The sequence below is a fragment of the Cetorhinus maximus genome, chromosome 14 (assembly GCF_964194155.1).
Source record: "Cetorhinus maximus chromosome 14, sCetMax3.hap1.1, whole genome shotgun sequence".
Classification (NCBI taxonomy): Eukaryota; Metazoa; Chordata; class Chondrichthyes; order Lamniformes; family Cetorhinidae; genus Cetorhinus; species Cetorhinus maximus.
Genome location: NC_135892.1, coordinates 96,700,365 through 96,722,274, shown reverse-complemented (window position 1 = coordinate 96,722,274; position 21,910 = coordinate 96,700,365). Strand labels below are relative to the sequence as shown.

The 21,910-nt window shown below is 44.4% G+C and overlaps 1 protein-coding gene across 1 annotated transcript in view; it reads left to right on the top strand.

The window, feature by feature from the left end:
• ryr2a (ryanodine receptor 2a (cardiac)) overlaps window positions 1-21,910 on the top strand; it is a 794,383-nt gene that overhangs the window by 402,106 nt on the left and 370,367 nt on the right. Inside the window, exons 20-23 of the mRNA XM_078557297.1 lie at window positions 4,138-4,330; window positions 10,498-10,714; window positions 14,231-14,335; window positions 15,059-15,162. Of these exons, the coding sequence (XP_078413423.1) occupies window positions 4,138-4,330; window positions 10,498-10,714; window positions 14,231-14,335; window positions 15,059-15,162 (619 nt within the window). The remainder of the gene's footprint in view (window positions 1-4,137; window positions 4,331-10,497; window positions 10,715-14,230; window positions 14,336-15,058; window positions 15,163-21,910) is intronic.

Genomic DNA, 21,910 nt, shown 5'->3' with positions numbered 1-21,910 from the left:
CACATCATAACCCACTGATACTTCTCCTGACAGTGAAGCATAAGCCTCATGTGCTCTACCCACTAACGTAGATTGTAACAACAATGCCCAGTTTTCTTGTGGCCATTTCATCTGTTTAGCTATTTTCTTAAATGAAATAAAGAACGCCTCCACATATCTTTCTTCAAACTTCGGAAGAGCTTGCACAAATTTAAACATTCCCCCCACTAGGTTTTAGGTTAAAGGTTTTTTCATCATCAGAACTCTATTCAGCATCTGAGATGTCTTTTTTTAAAGTGCTGCTTTTTAAGCTGATACTCTCTTTTTCTTTCCTTCTCTCTTTCTTCCTTTTTTAACCTCACAATTTCGAATTCCCATTCCTGTCTTTTTTCCCTCTCCTGCCTTTCTGCCAGTTCCCTTTGGGAATGTGCTTCCTCTTTCCTTTTCTTTTTCTTCTGCCTCTAGTTCAGGTTTTTTCATTTCCTTTTCATGTTCAAGTAGCTTCATTTGCAATTGGATTTTAGCCAACTCAATTGACTTATCCCCTGGAGAACTTGGTCTCTCTAGTATCCCTTCCAGTTTTAAATGCTGTGCTATTATCTCAACTATGTCTGGCTTTCTTTGCCCCTACAGGTAACCTCAACTGCAACTTATCCACCAACTCTGTTAATTTACCCCTAGATACTTTTTGTAACCCAATCAGAGTTATATCTTCTACTTCCAAAAAAGTTTTAGCCATGGATACAGCCATTTTTGCAGTCTCGCCACTTTAAAAATCCCTCACACCAACTCCTGAATCAAAGTGCTTCTCGTACTCGTACCTTAAGATTCACCAACTCCAAACCAACCAAGGAATTTCAAATATCGTGCAAAGAGCACCCAATTTGTTATGAGAAGGTAGATGATGTGTGCCAGGCAGATCAAATCCATGAAGGAAACTTGATCATGCAGCCACAACAATTTTGCAGTTTATATTTTTTCGAGATGTATGCCTTGAATTCAGTAGTAACAAGTCCACCAAGACTTAGGGCAGGATTTTCACATCGGCAAGTGGGGGCGGGGCCCACTCGCCGACTCGTAAAATGACTCGTGGTGACGTCGGGTGGAACTCCCGACATCACCGCGCCCCATTTAAATTTTCAGGTAGGCGGGGGCACAGCAAAATCAGCTGTGCGCCCGCCGACCTGTCAATGGCCAATTGAGGCCATTGACAGAGTCATTTAACTAATTAATGGACTTGCCCGTCCAACCTTAAGGTTGGCGGGCAGGCCAGGAGCCCAGGAGGGAATTAGAAAAAGCATGAAACTTCATCCACGGGCGCGATGAGGTTTCATGTAGGTTTAAAAAGATTTTATTAAAGTTTTAAAAAAAATTATGGACATGTCCCAACTCATGTGACAGTGTCACATGAGGGGACATGTCAGGAATTTTTTTTTTCTATTTTTAATATTTTTGAAAGAACAGCCGATCTCCCTGAGGCAGCACTTAGCCTCAGGGAGATGAGTGCGCTCTTTTGTGCGCATGCGCGAAAGAGCGCACTCTCAGGGTCAGGGATTTCTCCCCTGCCCGCACAGGGAGCACATAGCGCTTCCGTGTGGCGTCACGCTGGGCGAGCCTTAATTGGCGTAAAATGGCGTCGCGTCCCTGATCAGGGGCGCCGATCGAAGGCGTGCCTGTGCGCGCCTGCAATTCAACTTCGCCCCCAGTGGGGGGAAAATCCTGCCCTTGGAGGTTTTTTTTGGAAAACTAAATTAAACCTTTATTAACAAAAAAGATTTCAAGCACACACATAGGTATACAAATTACTACTATAATAACTCCTAAAACCCCTAGTTAATCTGGATTCCAGTTACATCCCGTTAAGGCAACAGTAAAAAACAAATAGATTTTAAACATATCCAAGCAAATCACCACAGTATCCTGGACAGTAGAATTCAAAGTGGCTTTTCCCAGCTTCCGTGTCTGTAGACAGCAACTTTAATGCACAACTGCTTGAGGCTTTTCACACTTCTGGTAGATCTTACAATTCCTTCCTCTTTGATACATAGCATCTTTCCCTTTATACATGTTTCTCCCTTTTAATGCAAATTCCATTGTTCCCACATGCTTTTGGAACTTTACATTTCTCATGATATAAATCTTTTCCTGGTGCTAATACCATCAGTAACTGTTGGGAAAAATAAACACAGTGCTTGGCCTAGCTTCTCGGCTAGGTGTAACATCCTACCATTTCTTTGAAACTACCCTGATTTATCTAAAAATGCAAATTCACCTTACTTCGCCTTCTAAAACTTCAGCCGTGTACGTATTTAGCATTTCAAACCTAGCTTCCTTTTGATGAGTCAAAAGCCTCCAGAGCAGCTGTCTCCAATTCAATTAAATCCCACACACACAGACACACACACGGAAATTATCCAAACCCCACTATTAACCGACCTTTACAATAAATTACAATAATATTATGAGAATTATTAAACTTTCGTGACAAAGGTAAGAGAGGGGTCAATCAGGTAGGCACCCAAACCTGAGGATGGAGGGTGGAGCTTAGGGGCCTTGTGGTAGGGGAGGTATGAATCTTCCGTGGGAGGGTGTAATTGGGGTCTGTTTGGGTGGGCTGGAGGTCAGAGGCCTCATGGGGAAGATCCCGGGGAAGGCCATTGTGGAGGCTTCTCAGGCAGGCACTTGGATGCAGGGGGTAGTTGTGAAGGAACTTACCTTCTGAATCCACCAAGTCCTCACCTCGAGGAAGCTGCCAGATTCCCCACAGCCCAAGAAACTATGCTGACGGTAGTTAAATGTCAAAAGCTGAATGCCAATGAGGCTTGCAGCCCCATATATAAAGTTGCAGTCTTCAATGGGTTAACCTTATGACGTCCAGCCTCAGTTAAAGCCAGAAGTGGGGAAAAGCAGGTCTGAGTCAGGTTCTGGACAAATTTCTGGGACTTTAACCCCCACTCTCTCAGGAGGACGTAAAAGCATACAAGGCAGGATTCAAATAAGAACAGGGGGATTCTCCCCTGTATCCTGGTTAACATTTATCCCTTGACCAGCATCACTAAAAAAACTCAGAGGATCTGGACATCTATTTCACTGCTGTTTGTGGGACCTTGGTCTGTGCAAGCTGTCTGTCATGTTTCCTACATTCTAACAGTGACTGCATTTCAAAAATATTCCATTGGCTGTAAAGCATCCTGAGGTGGTGAAATGCTCTGTCCTTTCGTTCAGATGTGGAATGGTGAGTTTACACTGTTAGTTGTAGTTTACGTCCTAGGTGTGCTGAGCTGCTTTAGCTTTTCTGTGTGCTTATGTCATCACATAAATTGGCACGACGACACAAGTACTTACGATGGACCAGTCCAGTTGCTGTCTGCCTCTACAACAAGTTATTACAGTATTTATTTTTTCCAAATATGCAGCCTGGTGACTGGAGTCTGCTGTAGGGCTGAACTGTTTGTCACATGAAAGAAGGGTAAAATTAGCACAGCGAGGGATATTGTTGAAATATAATGATTGTTGGATTTAGGGCTAATGCTGGAACTGCGGCTACATCTCTGTTATTTACCCAACTCTTAATGTCAGTCTCCTGCACCCGAGTCCAGTACTGATATCAGGTGATGGGTAAACCACAAACTCATTCACTGGAAGACATGCATATATTTTCACAGATATATAAAAGTGCTGATGTATACAATTTCATCTGATAAAAATCCGTGGCATTATCGTCAACTTTTAAATTTGATCAATTGCGGGTGCGGGCTCAAATTGGGCATCTCGTCAGGTCAGGAAGACTGACATTGGAAGTCAGGTCACATTCTGGATTTGTTGGGTCAGTTTCATGATTTTTTGACTTATTCTGAATTAAAGGCAGCTATGCCATCTTGTTAAGTGCCAGTTTAGATGCCAGAGAAACATGCTATTAGTATTATTTTCGATTGAGCCATCATTAGCTGTGTTTCTGTCCGCCATGATCTCTATATTGTGTTTCACACTGTGATCTGAGGGAATAGTAACAAGCTCCCCACATTAAATGGGTTGTTAAAACTATCAAAATAAATGTAACATTTTCCTTTCTAAGAGCAGAAAGTCTACCTCATGGAGCTTTTAGGATGTTAGGAAACTGATGTAATGCTTTCTGAGTTTGTCTTTTTTCTCCTTTAGGCTGCATTGCACGGACAGTGAGTTCACCAAATCAGCACCTCCTAAGAGCTGATGATGTTATCAGCTGCTGTCTGGATTTAAGCGCTCCAAGCATTTCCTTCCGAATTAATGGGCAGCCAGTGCAGGGAATGTTTGAAAACTTTAATACCGATGGGCTCTTCTTTCCTGTGGTCAGCTTCTCTACAGGAGTAAAGTTAGTAATTCTTAATGCTTTCTCCATTCCTGTGCTCGTTTCAGTTCAGTATTTGTGTGACAGTGCGTCAATGTTGCAGGGTCGACAGCTGAGCAAGTCAGGAGCCACCACATGAATCTCACACAAATGTGTTCCAATATTCTGCCAACAGAAGTGTGCCAGCACGTTATATTGGAAAATGCACATTATTGTTACAATTTCCATTGTGGGATACGTCAGGTTAGCTGTTCTGAGTATAAATATAGAGGTTTTTGAGAGGGGAAGCTATACACGAAAGGAGGAGGAGGCATCCAGGATGTCTTCACTCTGGGTGGGCTGCCCATGAGGGTCTACCCAGACTGCAGTTCCCTCAGGATGACATCCCTTCACCACTATTGCTCCACTATACCCCACATTCCCATTCATCTGTGACATCCCATCACAGTATCTTCTTGGCCAAAGTCCTGCCAAAAGCCCCTGACAAGAACCTTACCATAACATCTTTATCAAAGAACGCATCCACTGATTCAACCAAAATGAGCTAATCGTCCTTATGCATTCCCTTGGTGCCTGTTTTGCGGGTGCCCTTGCTTGTACTAATGTTCCTATGCAGTGCCCCTAGTGTCCCTATGCAGAGCTTTGGACTGCACTACCTGGATATGGGTAGTAGCAGTCTGGTCTGACTGGCTGACAGGGAATAACAAGAGCACTGGTGGTGTGGCAGTGGTGGGAGCATGAATGCTGTCACCCTGAGAGGGGATAGCAGGTTCATGCAGCACTGCCACACCCATGGGGCAGCTTCTCAGCAATCCTAGTAATTTGTTGGAGGACATATTGCTGCACTGCCGCGAGAGCTTTTATGAGCCATGATGGCAACAGCCTGAACCTATACGGCAGCAAACATGGACCTCATCACCTCCATCTGAGCTTCCACTGTGATGCTTAGAGTTGGACGGTTTTGGGCTTTGCTGCAGTGGAAGCTGAGCCACCAGACATTGCGTGATTGCTGGGTTCACTAGTGCTGTCATCGGTTTGGCCACAACTTGCATGGTGAAAAGGATGGGCTTCATGCTCTGCACAATGTCTTCTGCCAAGGTGGAGCTGGAATTCTTCATGCTGCTTGATGGTGATAGGAGGTTGTGTGGCAGGCCTGCAATCAGCATCTGGGTGTGCACCTTCATCAGTGTTCCCCTGTATGCTGCTCATCATAGTCCAGATCTGAGTCCCCCTGTAGCAGAATTAATTTGTGACTTCACCCTCCAGTGCCAACACATGAACTATTTTTTCCTCCTGACCTGGCTGTAGCCCACTCATGCACTGGTGATTTACCACGTGCAGATCCCAATTTTACACAATGGTATGCACAGTGCTAGTATCTGAGCTGGTGACTGTGAGTGTCAGACCAAGAGACAGGGCCTCTTCAACGCTGCGTTGGTGTTGCTGTCTTCCTCCTGGGCCTGCTGTGCTTCAACAACCAGCAACTATTTGGTGTCTGAAAACAGAAAATCATTAGGGGAAGTTTGGGGTGAGGGGAGGTGATTTGGAAGCCAGAGGTCCATGGTAACACCAGCTGCAGTTTGCATGTTATACTGTAGAGCAGGATGAAGGTGCAATAGGAGTTGAGAACAGGCATAAGGCAATAACATACCAACAGCTGTGTCAATGCTGGCCCCACAATGCTGAGAGCCACCTTCTCTGTAGGGCTCATCAAATACAGGTGTCCTTGCTCCCCACCAGTTCCACTCTGCTCTCGATGGCTATGGGTCACTTTGTCCTTCAAGAGAGAGGAAAGAATGTCAGTGATCTTGTTGCACTGTATTTGGGTGATGTGCCTGCCATAGCGGAATAGCTGGAGGTATGTGGAAGCAGTGGGAGCTGGGTGTGAGACATATCATTGGAATGTTTGTGAGAGTGAGGTGGAGTATCTGGATGTTAGTCCTGGGTCCTCACTGCCAGGGACTGCTCATGGGTGAGTGATGGGGGTGTGGGGCATTATGCAACATGAGTGGTTAGTGATGTGGTGGGTGGGAGATGTCTTTTGAAGATGCAGTCACTGGCCTTGATGCATATGAGGTGATTGATCTTCTTGCAGCAGTACTCCCAGATCCTCAAGGCCAGACTCCTGGCAATGACATCCCTTGGCATCTGCTCCCATTCCCTTGAGTTGAGAGCCTCCTAGACCCCGTAGAAACACGGCCTCTGTCCTGTCCAGTTCAATGACTAATGTCTCTAGCACAGTATCAATGAACCTGGGAGCACTCTCTCTTCCCTGCTGCTCTATTTGTGTAAAGATGTAAAATAAGAGCTCATGGCATAGGTAGAACGTTAGCATAGATAGAAGATTGGTTAGCTAACAGGAAACAGACAGTAGGCATGCATAAATGGGTCATTTTTGGTTTGGAAAGATGTGACGAGTGGAGTGCCACAGGGATCAGTGCTGGGATCTCAACTGTTTACAATTTATTTCAATGACTCGAATGAAGGGACTGAATGTATAATTGCTAAATCTGCTGATGACGCAAAGATAGGTAGGATAGTAGGCTGTGAAGAGGATGTAAGGAGCCTGCTAAGGGATATAGATAGGCTAAGTGAGTGGGCAAAAATTTGGCAGGTGGAGCAGAATGTGGGAAATGTAAACTTGTTCACTTTGGTGGGAAAAATGGAAAGGCAGCATATTTTTTAAATGGAGAGAGATTGCAGAACTCTGAGGTACAGAGGGATTTGGCTGCCCTGGTACATGAATCAAAGCAAGTGATTAGGAGGGCAAATGGAATGTTGTCATTTATTGCAGGGGGAATGGAATATAAAAATAGGGATGTTTTGATACAGTTGTACAGGGTGTTGGTGTGACCGCATCTGGAGCACTGTGTACAGTTTTGGTCTCCTTATTTAAAAAAGGATATAAATGTGTTAGAAGCAGTTCAGAGAAGGTTCACTCGACTGATACCTGGGATGGGGTGGGGTGGTGGTTATCTTATGAGGATAAGTTGGACAGGCTGGACCTATATGCATTGGAGTTTAGAAGATTGAGAGGTGATCTTATTGAAACATGTAAGATCCTGAGGGAACTTGACAGGGTGGATGCTGAAAGGATGTTTCCTCTTGCCGGAGACACTAGAACAAGTCTACTTGCACTTCAGCAAGGCTTTTGATAAGGTGCCGCATGGGAGACTGATAATGAAGCTAAGAGCCCATGGGATCCAAGGCAATTTGGCAAATTGGATCCAGAATTGGCTGAGTGGCAGGAAGTAGAGGGTGATGGTCGAGGGGTGTTTTTGTGACTGGATGCCTATGTCCAGTGGGGTTCCACAGGGATCATTGTTGGGTTCCTTGCTGTTTGTGGTATATATAAACGATTTAGACTTGAATGTAGAAGAGTTGATCAGTAAGTTTGCGGATGGCACGAAAATTGGCGGGGTGGTAAATAGTGAGGAGGATAGCCTTAGATTACAGGAGGTTATAGACAGGCTGGTCAGATGGGCTGATCAGTGGCAAATGGAATTTAATCCAGATAAGTGCGAGGTGATGCACTTGGGCAGGACAAACAAGGCATGGGAATACACAATGAATGGTAGGACCTTGGGAAGTACCGAGGATCAGAGGGACTTTGGTGTGCATGTCCACCGGTCCCTTAAGTTAGCGGGACAGGTAGATAAAATGGTTAAGAAGGCATATGGGATACTTGCCTTTATTAGCCGAGGCATAGAATGTGAGAGCAGGGAGGTTATGCTGGAACTGTATAAAACACTGGTGAGGCTACAGCTAGAGTATTGTGTGCAATTCTGGAATCCGCATTATAGGAAGGATGTGATTGCACTAGAGAGAGTGCAGAGGAGGTTTACCAGGATGTTGTCAGGGCTGGAGAGTTTTAGTTATGAGGAGAGATTGGATAGATTGGAGTTATTTTCCCTGGAGCAGAGGAGATTGAGGGGGGAAATGATTGAGGTGTATAAATGATGAGGGGCATAGATAGGGTAGACAGGAAGGAAGTTTTTCCCTTGGTGGAGGGATCAATAACCAGGGGGCATAGATTTAAGGTAAGGGGCAGGTGGTTTAGAGGTGATGTGAGGAAGAATTTTTTCACCCAGAGGTTGGTGGGAATCTGGAACTCACTGCCTGAAAGGGTGGTAGGGGCAGAAACCCTCATTACATTTAAGAAGTATTTGGATGTGCACTTGCAATGCCATGGCATACAAGGCTATGGGCCTAGTGCTGGAAAATGGGATTAGAATAGTTAGGTACTTGTTTGACTGGCGCAGACTTGATGGGCTGAAGGGCCTTTTTCTGTGCTGTAGACCTCTATGACTCTTATGTTAAGGGACACAGTTTAAAAATAAGGGGTCTCCCATTTAAGATGGAGATGAGGATTTTTTTTTCTCTCAGAGGGTCGTTTGTCTTTGGAGAGTGTGGAGGCAGGGTCATTGAATATTTTTAAGGCAGAGGTAGATACATTCTTGACTTAACAAGGGAGTCAAAGGTTACTGAGGAGAGAGAATGTGGATTTGAGGCCACAATCAGATCAGCCATGACCTTATTGAATGGTGGAGCAGCTTTGAGGGGCTGAATGGCCTACTCCTGCTCCTAATTTGCATGTTTGTGTGTCCTACTTTGCAGCAAGTAGAGGCAGCCAGCGGCAGCTTCATTCCATTGAGTGCAGATCCCCCTTAAGAGAGTCAGACATTCTTTAAGAGGAACAGGCATGGTATCAGGGCATGGTGCTTGGCCTCCTGCTGGATGCTCAGGCAGCCAGCAGCGAGGGCCCTGCTCGGACTGACACTAGAATCAGCTAACCAAGTTAGTGTGCTGCTGCCTCAACGGAAACGGGGCGGGGACAGATCGCGAAGCTGCAAACCTCACTCCCGAAAACAGACCTTAACAAATTTTTAGCCCAATTAATGCACAAAAATGAAAGCTATGGTTTCCCCAGAAGTGAAGATAATCTTAGCACTTGGGGAATTTCACTTTGAAAAAATGAATTCAATTTCTGCACACAAGGAAATCAGTTGCAGCTGCTTTGTGATGTTACTGTCAATTTTATTTCCAAAACAAGTGTTTGAAATTGTAATGTATTATACGTTAAATAAATTTCCACTTGTATTCCCTACAGTTGATGATGTGGCTTCCTGATTAGCATTGTGAAGCAGCAAAGTGAATATATTCAATACCTAACCTCTGGTGCCAATCTTCTCATATCACACTATTGACTGCAAGGTCGAGTGGCTCGTGGACACTTAAGAAACATGGGAGAGTGGGCTGAATTTAGAATTACAGCCACTTTCATTGTAATTCAGTTTAATAGCACTTTAGGAATCTAAAGTTAAATTTGGCGATTTTCCTTTCCTGGTGGGAAGCTTCATCTGAGAGTCGGTGGGTCAGAGAATTGTTGCTCGTTTTCTAGCCCGATCTCTGGCCTGCTGACCTTTTGAGCAGATCTCCGCTTGATTCATTCGTAAGGCTGGAGGTGCAAGTTGTAGTTTGACGTCGAGGTTAACAGTCCATTCAACGGGTTCAGCTGATGCAGTGTGAATGATTGTGATGTCACCAGGAAAGGATCTCTCAAGGCAAAGGTTCAGTATGTGGACTTCAGTATCTTGGATGGCCACAATTGCAAGCTGAGTTGTTCCACATGTTACACTTGTGAAGAAAGTGGCTGCAGTTTCCCTGCACCGTTTTGAAGAGGTTGAGGGTTGTCCAGATTTTCAGTGGAAGGTTGAAACTTGCGTCTTCACCACTCGGGTCAGTTACCAGGTTGCGGTTGGTGTCGTTTGCAGTCAACCAGGAATTGCACCATCAAGAGTCGGGGTGTCGTTAGTTTGTAGCATGTGGTGTGTATTCCAGTAGGGGCTACGGAATTTCAGGTAGACACCTTTTGAGGTTCTGTGGCAATGGGAGTGCTTTGTTTGCTGTCAGCTGATGGTGTTCTTTGCAGGGGATGTTTACCCTTCAGACATCAGGAGGCTCAAAGTGTGCTACTCAAGCAGTGTTGGCCTCAAATGTTGCTTTCAGAAATAATCCTCATGACACAGGCGGATATCTACTATGTTTGTGTGGCAGCTCCTGAGTTAGCAGTTCTCCACTTAACTGTCAGACTAGAGTTTAGTTACTCTGCTGATTATAGATGATTTTTCTGCTTTCTAGTTTTTAATTCATCTGCTTCTTCTAAGTGAACTGCATTTATGTCTCCCTAGAGTCCGTTTTTTGCTCGGTGGTCGTCATGGGGAGTTTAAGTTCCTCCCACCTCCAGGTTATGCTCCTTGCTTTGAAGCTTTGCTGCCTAAAGAGAAGATGAGAGTGGAACACACTAATGAATACAAACAAGATCATAATGGTGTCAGGGACCTCCTGGGTCCTAACATCTCACTCACGCAAGCTGCCTTTACACCAATGCCCGTGGGTACGACTCAGGTAAGGCTCTTGCTTTGCTGGGCAATTGCATATTTTTTGTATCACCACAGATGCAACTTTATAGTGAATGTAGAAGCAGCATATTACATGAGATGATTCAGATGCATTAAATGTGTGCAAATTTAGGACTTACGTCCAAAAATACAACTCTGTGAGGCTGGCTATGTGAATAATAATACAGCATCATTGTGTTCTGTATGGACATGATATTGTGCTGAGGTCAGGACTTTGATTAGAAAGACAATTGGGCAGCTTCCTTCAAGACAATAAACCATTTACGGCCTGACATCATATAGCCCTTGTAGTTTATCAGTGTGTCACATCAAATTTGATATATTGCTTTCTTACAGCACACCTTAGGATGTGTTATTATTTATAATAAGTAGCATTGCTTGGCATTGCCCACTGCTTTCTGCTTGCGTCCTTCACTGGTGGGGCATTCAAGACAGGGAGTGATAAATTGGTGACTTTTTTGACTTAACCACATTGCTTGAATGTGAGTAGCTATTGCACTGAATGGATCAAACAGCAGTGATAGTTTGTATATTTCAGGGGAATATCACAGTGTACATTATAGATTATTCCGTTTCTTATTATGCTTTGGTTCTGACGGCATCACGGACTAACATCTGTATTCCACCAGCATTTTATGAATTTGGTTAACAATGTAATAATGAGCAGATATTCTGTTTCCTTGTGTGAAGTTGATGTTAATTCAAGTAAGGAATACAAATGAAATGTTTGATTCATAAGTAAAGGTCTCAAGCCTTTAAAATCCTTAGAATGTGACTTGTGATCAGAGAATGAGGAATGAGAGGCATAACCGATTCACTGCTTTATACGCAACATTGTTCCCTTGAATGTTGAATGTTAAACAGACAACCATGAGTCATGACTCTAAGATGGCGAAACCATGTATCAGTATCTTTTAAGAATTTTAATTGCAATGCAACAATGCCAATTTTTTTCCAAAATCTTAATGTTGCAAATGCGCCACAATTAATGACTCTTTTCTCTCACTTTATGCTCACTTCCATTTCTGTATCAGAATAAATGACTGGAGAAAAATATGCCCCCCTTCGTATCACACCTGTGATTCTGTGTCACTGCCAGCAGCTTACTCCAATTTGAATGATAAATATTGAGTTTTAAGCAATGATTTATGCTTTCACTGAGGAATCATGTTAATTTCTTTGATTAAATTGCTGCTAACTCACAAGTGCCAAGCACTATGTATAAAATACTTTATGACTATGAATTTTAATCCTGTTTTAGCAGAATTTATTCTATATTAGTACCAGGCAGTATGGCAAAATATGTATGTATGTAAAGCACCATCTCCAACTGTTTGTTTGCATTATCCCTGTTTTGTTGATTTGACTAGTGTCATTAGTTGCTCTCTACCTGACCAAATGCTATGTGGCAGGCAATGTAGCCACAGTTGATTCATCTAAAACTTGAGCTTAAAAATTGCCAAATTGCCTAAAAATGTATCTAGTACAGGACTCATAAAATTCATCAAATTATGAGTAGTACCCAAAGTAATTTCAGGGTCTAAGCTTCCTCCTCTATAGAAAACAAACTCAAAGCTTTACAACTTTACCTCATAACTCCTTAATTAGTAAACTGATGCCTGATAGAGATGGAACTATTTTTGCTGGTAATTCATGTTGTCTTCAATCTTTAATACATGGTCTGATTTTATTGATTGACATTTAGCTCACTTTGATCCTAGATTATGAGTGCAAAGCACTGACAAAAAATAACCTAGGCTGAAATCTTGTGGAGGCGACTGGAGTCTTGGCCACCAGCTGGAGAGCTGGCAAGACCCCTGTGTCATTCCTTTTCGGGAAGGCATGCTGCATCCTGTGCCACTCAGGCACTTGGCCAATGGCGTGCCTTCTCTTGTGATAAAGGGCTCTGGCGGCAGAAGCTCCACCCACTGAAAAGAGGGAAGGCAGTAGCTGCTGCCGGTATTGCACCTACCTGAGGCCGCAGATCGAGGAGGGACCCTACACGGTGAGTGATCATGAGGGAGGGGGTTGGGGGGGGGGGGTTGTTGGAGTTGTATCAGGGAGGGGGAGTCAGCAGCATGGGCAGGGAGTGGCTTTCAGCGCCCCCACCCCCACTTCCTGATGCCGCGTAACTGAATCAGACACTCTGTACTCCCTTGCTTTTGGACGAGAGACCCACCCCTCCCTGGGGACTTTCAAGCAAACACGCCAGGGTTAGCTTGTTGCGCTCTCCACATGACAAGATCCACAACCTGTTGCTTAATTAACCCCAGCAATGATGGAATGAGGCCCTTAAGTGGGCATTAATTGCCCACTTAAAGGCTTCAATTGGAGGTGGGGTAGGAAAGCCATGAATAGGCCGCCCCACCGCGGAATTAATTGGGGTGCAGTTGGGAAGGTGGCGGGCTGCTCAACTGCCACCCTTCTGGCTGATTAATTATCTACCCGCCACCAATCTTGCCATGGGGGAGGGCACAGGATCTTGCCCCTAGAGTGAGATTGCTTTGGAGAATATGGAGATAATGTTTGGCTCATTTAAGCCCCATTGCCATGTGCAATCAGGGACAGAAGTTGCTTGAAAATTAATTATGCCACATTGAACATGAGGCCAATATTTGGTGAACATTGAGGCTCCCACAACCAAAAAGTGGCCAGAGCTCAATTTCAATAATAGGCCAAAAATGATGCAAATTTAACGTCCACGCTAATTCTGTTATAAACATGGGAAGTGCAGTTCTTCGTAATTTTGCCCATATAAATCTTGTATCAGTCCAGTGATGCTTGACTGTGCCTTTGAATGAAAAGAAATTTAAATCGACAGCTAGCAAGTTAAATGGATATTTTTGTACTGCTACTGCTTCTTCTTTTGACCGGCTTAGTGACTGAAAGGGAGATATTGTGGTGCAGTGGTAGCGTCCCTACCTCTGGGTTCAAGTCCCACTTTGGGACTTGATGACCGTGGAAGGTGTGTGCATAATGTGGCCAATTGTGGTGATTGATTATCAGCCTGTAAGCCATTCCAATATGCCTGATAGCAGGCAGTAAGAGCAGGAGAGTTTCCTGGTTAGCCATACTGCAAATGGCAAACCACTGTCATACTTTGCCAGGCATAATCATGGACGAATCCAATGGAAGTCCATGGCTGCCAATGCCCTCTTAGGGCCTGGTACCTAGAGAAGTGTCTGAAAGGGACCATGTCTTGTATTTTGGTATAGCCATTTTATGTTCTCCACTGTAAGGTGGGACAATCAGTGTTTTTATTGAAAGCCATTGCTACTTGTTATTTGGAGAAAGAAGTGGAGGGATCCCAGAGAGATCCAAGCAGGTGAGATTTCACCAAATGAAAGAAAGCTGTGCACACACATTGTTGATCCTTCACACTACGTATATGTAAGATGTTCTGGACCTTTGCTAATGTTCCTGTATATTGAAATTTTAGGGGAAAAATGTATTTTGTAAGATTACTTTGGAGAATAATGTTTCTCACTTGAACTGTTTTCAGATTGTACTCCCACCTCACCTGGACCGAGTACGGGAAAAGCTAGCAGAAAACATTCACGAGCTCTGGGTGATGAACAAAATTGAGCTCGGCTGGACGTATGGGCTGGTATGTCGGTAGCCTACCATTAATGCATGTCAATTTGGTTGGCAGGCTTTGAACTGCAACCCGGAGGCGTATTTTCTATTGTTGATTAGCTTAGGAAAATCAAAATCGGTTTGACTTTGAACCTTATAATAAGCGAATGGAGGAAAATATACCTTTTAAGTTAAAAGGAAGACGACTTTAGCAAGCAGTATCTTGGAACATAGTAAACTTTACAACCTGCACAGTTAATGTGCTTTCCTGGAGCTGGCCACCTCTGCATCATTACCCAAATTGCCTTGAAGTCTCAGTGGACCTGTTACTTGGCACTAAGGCTGGAAATTCAACTCCTGCCTGTAATGGACACCAAGGTGGCAGAGCGGTGCTCCCTCCACACAAAACTGGTGCTAGGAGGCTCAAACCATAAATGGTTCTTAAAATGGCACTGGTGAGCTGAGAGCACCAAGAGGCAGCCCACTGCAATTGTGAAGGGGAGGGAAGCATCTGGCTCTCACATGGAGTTGACCAGCAGATCAGACCTTGGTCTGGATGGGTGGGGGTTGCGGAGCTGGTGGTTGGGAGTCAATCCCGGTGGGGGTGCTTGAAGTATGAATGAGTCGTCAGTGGGGGCTAGAGTTCTTTTGTGATCAAGAAGGAGTTCTCTGCCCCCTGAAAAAAAAGAAACATAAGACATTTCCAACAAAGAAGCTGGCGTTGCTTACAACAGACTTGGCATTTTCCTTACAGATCCGGGATGACAACAAACGGCAGCATCCTTGTCTGCTGGAATTCTCCAAGTTACCGGAGCAGGAACGAAATTACAATTTGCAGATGTCACTTGAAACCCTCAAGTGAGTTTGTTCTTTCATTTAATCTCTTCCTTCTTGTGGGGGCAGAAGCAGACATCATCCCTCCTTGAGTTTGGGTGAAATAAAGTTTCTTAAAGCTGACAACCTTTGGATCCCTTTCTTTCTGAAAATCACGAGAGTAGTGAGCAGAAAATCAGTGCCTCTGTAACCTTCTGATAAGCCATGCATGGCCCCACCAGAGAGCATTTCACCCTGTGAGAATATGAGTCAAGGTCCTGAATTACTTCAGATTATTTCGGCTCTTGATTTTGTGCTGAAATTAATGCCTGCCTCAGGTCCAGCAAAATTTATTTTGCAAGTTAATGTCAAAGATGTAAACAGGGGAAATATTGGGTGAAATTTAATGCGCCCCCCCCCCTTACCAGATGGGGAAACATTTAACCAGGCAGGAAGGTGTCGAGTGGGGACCCCGCCACCTTCTCGCCTCATCCCAATTAAGTCCGTGGGGGGACGGCCTGTGGATGGTTATCCCACCCTTCTGCCAATTGAGGATCTTAAGTGGGAATTAATGCTCACGTAAGGGCCTCATCCCACCGCCACTGGTATTAATCCTGCCAGTCTTGCCATGCGGGGTTGCTTACAGGAACCAGGGTGGGGGTGGGCGTTCTCTTGTTCAAAGGCACTCAGTTCCTGATGAGGGGCCCGGCAACAGGAAGGTGGTGGGGGGGGGGGGTGCAGTTGAGAGCCACCCCCCTGCCCCTGCTACCAACCCCCTCCTCCCATCACTCACCTGTGGGCTGGGTCGCTCTGCGATCCTAGGCCTCGGCTGGGGTGCCATGCTGGCAGCAACCACCGCCTCCCTGGTGGCCTTGCTGTTCAGTGGAGCTGCTGGCCTCTAATTGGTTGGCAGCTCTCAGCAGGTAGGACCTATGACCCCAGGGTCCTTAATCCCTGAGAAGGCCTGCTGCTGCCGCCCAGTTAAGTGCCTGAGTGGCACTTAATGCAGCAGGCCTCCCCTAAAAGAGGCAATGTGGCACCATCGCCGGCTCTCCAGCCGATGGGTGAAACCCTCATTGCCTCATTAAATACCACCTGTTCTCACATTTGACTCTTTCATTTAATTGCTCTTATCTGCAGACACTGTCCATGGAGAATGCTCCCATCCCTCTGCATGACAGTAATGCAGCAGCAAAGTGTTCTTGCGGTTGTTTGGGAGTCTTCATGTACAATGGTTTATTTATTCTTCACCCACAATGGCTCCCAGTACCTTGTCCTGGTTTCATTAATATGCCAGTTGAACAAAAATAGCCAGACTATTTATAAGATGAATTATTGAAGTATTCCTGGGAGTGAAATATGTTGCTGCAGAGCCGTGCGATGTGCATATTTAATTTTTGAAATACCCAACAAGCATAGACTACTCCTTTTAATAACACAAACAATACTTAAATTTGAATTCACAAACAAGTGCTGAATGTCTAAAAGTGCCATTCTTGTAATGAGTAGTTTGCGTCAGTGAATTATTCGTAGCTTTAAGTATCATGGAAGGAAAGACAACATTTTTAGTCGAATGGCCTCCTGCTGTGCCATAAATGACTATGGCTGGGATTTTCCGGCCCCGTTGTGGCGGGATCTGCCGCGGGAGATGTGGCGGGATCTGCCGCGGGAGATTTGGCGGCCCAGTCAAAAGTCCACTGACTTTCGGTGGGACAGGAAGATCACGGTAATCCTGCCCTGTAGATGTGAACTATTGTGGTGAAGACAGATGGAACAATCACAAATTTATTCAATTTTCTCCACTTTCTCATCCAGCCTAAGTACATGCCTTTATACTTGCATCGACCATTTTGCTAAGATTAACGACAGAGGGAAATGACTGGCTGTGCTTCCCGTGGGGAAGTTAATGTGCCTGAATTGTGGTGCTCCTGATTTTCCGGTGTTGAAAATTATCTTGCAATGGGGCCTCAGATAGTTTATCCTTGTATCCTTTAGATTTAAAAGATACCTATATGTAAATATATATATATATATATTTTAAAATCATTTTAAAATAGGACTCTTGCCTTTTTTAAATTCTCTGCTAATATATATAGATTGCTTGGTGTTCTTGCCCCTCATTTCCCTACAAATAATGTAAGAGATGTGATCAGTGACCCACAGTATCCTGTATGGCCTATTGCTGTGACACTGTTCTTGTTTAAGTAATGAAACTGGTGCCTAGTAAGATGGATGTTGTTCATTGCAATGTGTCACTTGCATATAATACTTAAAATATATCATAGCATTGCAGGTGTCTCAAATAACTGTTGAGTGTTCTGACTCGAGGAGTAAAAGCTATCCAAGAGTTATTCACTGTAATTAAGTGGGTTAAATAATAATAGCTCTCCTTTAAGATGGAGACACATATTTGATACTACAATGTATGAGGAAAGGCTGAAATGTTTGCACTGGATCATTTGTGCAAAGTTACAGCGATGTATTTAATCCACTTGGGGCAATCTCGCCAATTTTAATTAATTTCTTTGTTTCTGAGATGAAATGCACTTAGACAGTGTTCTGCCATATCATGTCTCTATTGCGACCCGGCAGACCAGATATGACACAGCATTCTGTCTAAATCCCAAAACCTTTGGTAATAAGAATCATAAATTAATTGATTGTAAAAGCTTTATCTTAATTATGAATTTAATGACCATGTGGGTTTTTTTTGATACAGAATGGGAGGGAATATATTCGTTGGAGCTAGATTTTAGAAGCGCTGCCCGGATATTTATTCATTTTTAAATAATAAAAAATACTTTCAGAATTCTCAGCAAGCACAGTAAATAGTGAGGCTGAAATAGCTCACCAGTTCTGCTGCAGCCTCTCTGCGCCTCTGGTGGGAGGATGGCAGAAGGGCACTGATATAGGACAGGATTAAGATTTCCAATTTCCTCTTCGGCCTTGTCAGAGTCATTGACCCAAAGAGCGTGAGGCTGGTGGTGGGAACTTCTTTCACCGGGTATTCTTGCTTCACTAACTACTGCCTACGCTTGGAGGCCTTGTGAAGACCAAAGCCAATGTATTCTGTCCCCGTTTGAAACTTGGCTTCATTGCTCTCCTTAGCAACTGTCTGAGGCTTTATCAGACTGGTCACAACCTTGGTGTCATATTTGACCCTGAGGTAAGCTTCTGACCACATATTTGTGCCCTCACTAGAATTGCCTATTTCCATCTCTGTAATGTTGCTTGAATCCACCCCCGCCTTAGTTCATCAGGTGCACTTCCATGCCTTTCTTATCTCTAGACATGACTAGTCCAACACACTCCTGGAGGACCTCCCCCTACTGTATCCTCCATAAATTTTCCAACCCCTTCCCCTGACCCCTGTCCAAAAATCTGTTCACCCATCACTCCTGACTTACACTGGCTCCTGGTCAAGCAACACCTTGATTTTAAAATTCTCATCCTTGTTTTCAAGTTCCTCCAACGCCTTGGCCCTCCCTATCTCTGTAATCTCCTTTTGCCCCAAAACCCTCTGCGATATCTGCGCTGATCTGATTCGGGCCTTTGGAGCATCCTCGATTTCGATTGCTCCACCTTTGGTGACCGTTCCTTCAGCTGCTTATGCCCTAAGCTCTGGAATTCCCTTCTTAAACCTCTCCGGCTCTCTACCTCTCTTTCCTCCTTTAACGTGCTCTTTAAAAAATACCTTTTCGACCAAGCTTTTGGCAATCTGGCCTAATATACCTTATGTAGCTTAGTGTCAAATTTTGTTTAATAACTCCCTTGAAGCACCGTGGAATGTTTTATTTTAAAGGCACTATATATAATTACAATATGTTGCTGATATGCCCAGTGAGAGGAGGCATACTGGTCTCAGGAAGGGTAGAAACTATCCCATGAGCGAAGGATGCAACCAGGGAGAGGAGAGAGGCTAGCCCAAACAAGGTCTGGGAAGTTGCCTGGACCCCCCAAGAAAGATAAGCTTTTTTTAAAAAGTAGGCCAAAAGAGTGTACAGTTACCGCTTCTTTCAATGTCGTGCAGGTGTGGAGGCTAGTGAATTGAACTGTCCCTCACATAGCAGCAGGAACTGGAGTATCTGCTAGTGTTGGGGGTGGTTGAAACCGGTGCTGCACCCCCAGTGTCATAGGCTTCCAGTGGTCCTGTGCAAATAAGCTGCCCTCCCACTGAGCGTGTATACTCTAATGGGGTTGTTTCTGGAGGGCACAGGTGGGTTGCAATCCTGGTGTAACTGCCTGGATGATTGCCATTGGAATTTCATGGCCACTGACTATAACACTGTTTTTAAAAGCCATGAAAAAAGCATGAGCACAAGGAGGAGTGTGTTCCTAGTAATAATGATGAATGAAAATCGGAGTGCTGTGAAACCTCCAAATAACTTATAGCTTCAGTGCCACTGGAGCTGTTCAGGAGTGGTTGGTAGTGAAGCAGCACGCATTCTAACATCCCTACCTTAAGAAAACTAGTTGATTCTAAATTCTGGAGAAGCCTTTGCAGTGACAACACTGCACTGGTTTTACTTGGAAGCCAAAGGAGATGGCTACATGATGATATTTATAAATTTGACTTTGTCATCTCAATTTTCCCACACAACAAAACACAGCACTCCAAAAGTAATTTGTTACGTGAAGATGTTTTGACAGAATGATAAACTGGAAGGATTTTTTGCCACTGATTCATGCACGTGCTGGGAGGAGGAGAACACTTACAAGTGTACAGTTTTGCAGACTGATGGAGACTGATTCAGGATGCAGAATCCAGGACGAGTATAAAGGGCCTGACTGATCTCCAGGAAGCCTAATGAAAAAACCACACTCCTGTCTCTGATTCTTCCGGCTGACTTGGCAGAATTTACTGATCCATTCTCTGGTGCTCCAGTAACGTCCCCTCCTCTGACACCTTTTTTATTTGTAACATCAGAATGTAACTGATTCTTCCATCTAAATGCAAATATAACCAAAACCTTTGAACATAAACCTCTGTATTACGTTTGGTGCTGCTTTCACTTTAAGGCACTATAAAATGGGACTTGTGTTCAAGTTACCCTCACCTATGGGGAGTTCTAGTACCCCATGGGCAGAATGTTCTGCCCTCGCTCGTGGTGAGCTCGGAGATGGGAGGGGCATGTAATTAGGCGGGGTGGCGCCGTGCCTGAACCCCACCACCTTTCTGTCTCCGCCAGGACTAAGTTCTGGGCCGGAAGGCCCATTGACGACCTTCCCATCCTTAAGCCAATTAACGATCATCCCATTGCTGTTGTGTTAACCCAGCTGCAGGGCCTGTTGCCATGCAGCGCGAATGACAGATGAAACCATGAGGGTCACTTGTCCCCCACAGTGGGGGTGGGGTGGGCCTCCCTCCATCAAAGGCACAGTACCTGAATGAGAGACAGGACATCGGGAAGGGGAGAGGGGCTACTCAGAGTTCCCCTGTGCTCTTCCTTCTGATCCCCCTGCACTCCTCTCCCTGTGATCTTGCGCACCACCCCCCCAACCACATTACTTACCAGTAGCCTGGGCCCTACGCGATCCTGGGACTCCAGGAGGTGTCCTTCCGGCAGCAGCTTGGCCCTTTCAGTGGTGCTGCTGAGCTCAAGAGCTGCCTGCCCCTGATCGTCCACAATGTAGAGTCCAGCCAATTCCATTAAGAGGGAAGGGTTGGAATCACTTTAAGGAGGGCCGCGGAGGCTTTGGCATCATGGGATTTTTGTAGGGGCCAAAAGGAGCACAAATTCTTTTAATGGCTTTGAAAAACAGAATCAGTTTTAAACCATAATCTTACCTTTATCTGAGTGGCGTACAAGTTCGCCTTTAAGAACCATTGGCTAGGTCGTTCAATACAAAAAATACCTGAAAATTGCATTGTGTTCCTATTAATGTCAAAGGACCACAATTTGAATGTGCCAATGAGGCACTCACTTATTTTTAACACACTTCAAGTACTCGACTCCAATGGTCGCAGCTCAGATATAAGTGTGAATTTTCATTGTGCTATCGCTGCATTCCCACCCAAAAGCAGAGATGGAAATTGTCCATTGTTATCTCTAAGTATTCTCTGCTAGCAACAGTCCTTTCTGGGAGGGTTAGATTGTGGAATCTCTCCTGCAGCTAGACTCTGCTGGATTTTGGCTATTGTGGCCAATGTTCGCTGTTTGTATGCTCACTAGCCTGTGATTTTTACCCTCATTTTACTGGGCAGAAAAGTCAGGGGGCTGATGACAGCATAGCTGCTATGTGCCCTTGTTATCTTTTGGTCCTCTGATGTTATTGATAATTACACTTTAAGTTTGTAAAGATCAGAAACTCTTCATTTTTTTTTGCCACGCTGTCTGGTTAAAAATAAACCAGATTGAACTGATTATGTACCCATCACTTCAGTCTCTAGTGCAGCTGTGAAATGTGGCCCCCTGGAACACTTACACATAACACATTAGTTCCTAGCTGAGTAGTTCCTAACTATTTACAGATAACACAACAATATATAACAATATCAGAAACCCATGGTCAATAATAGAAATTTTAAATGCTAATTAGGAATACTTGAAAGAAATTCAAACTTATTTGAAAATAGTTTCCCACTGCTAAAATTGCTGAATAAATGAAATGATTGAAAATGATTCATCAAATCAGGATGGAGAAATGATGCTTGAGTAGATGACACCAATTAAAAGAGCAGCAAATGACCTTATGTGTCCCCGACTCTGTTGCTTTAAACTGACACTGGCTCACTGAAGTGAGCACCATGAGATGGAGAAATAGGCCAGTTAACTTGTATCATGGACAAAAC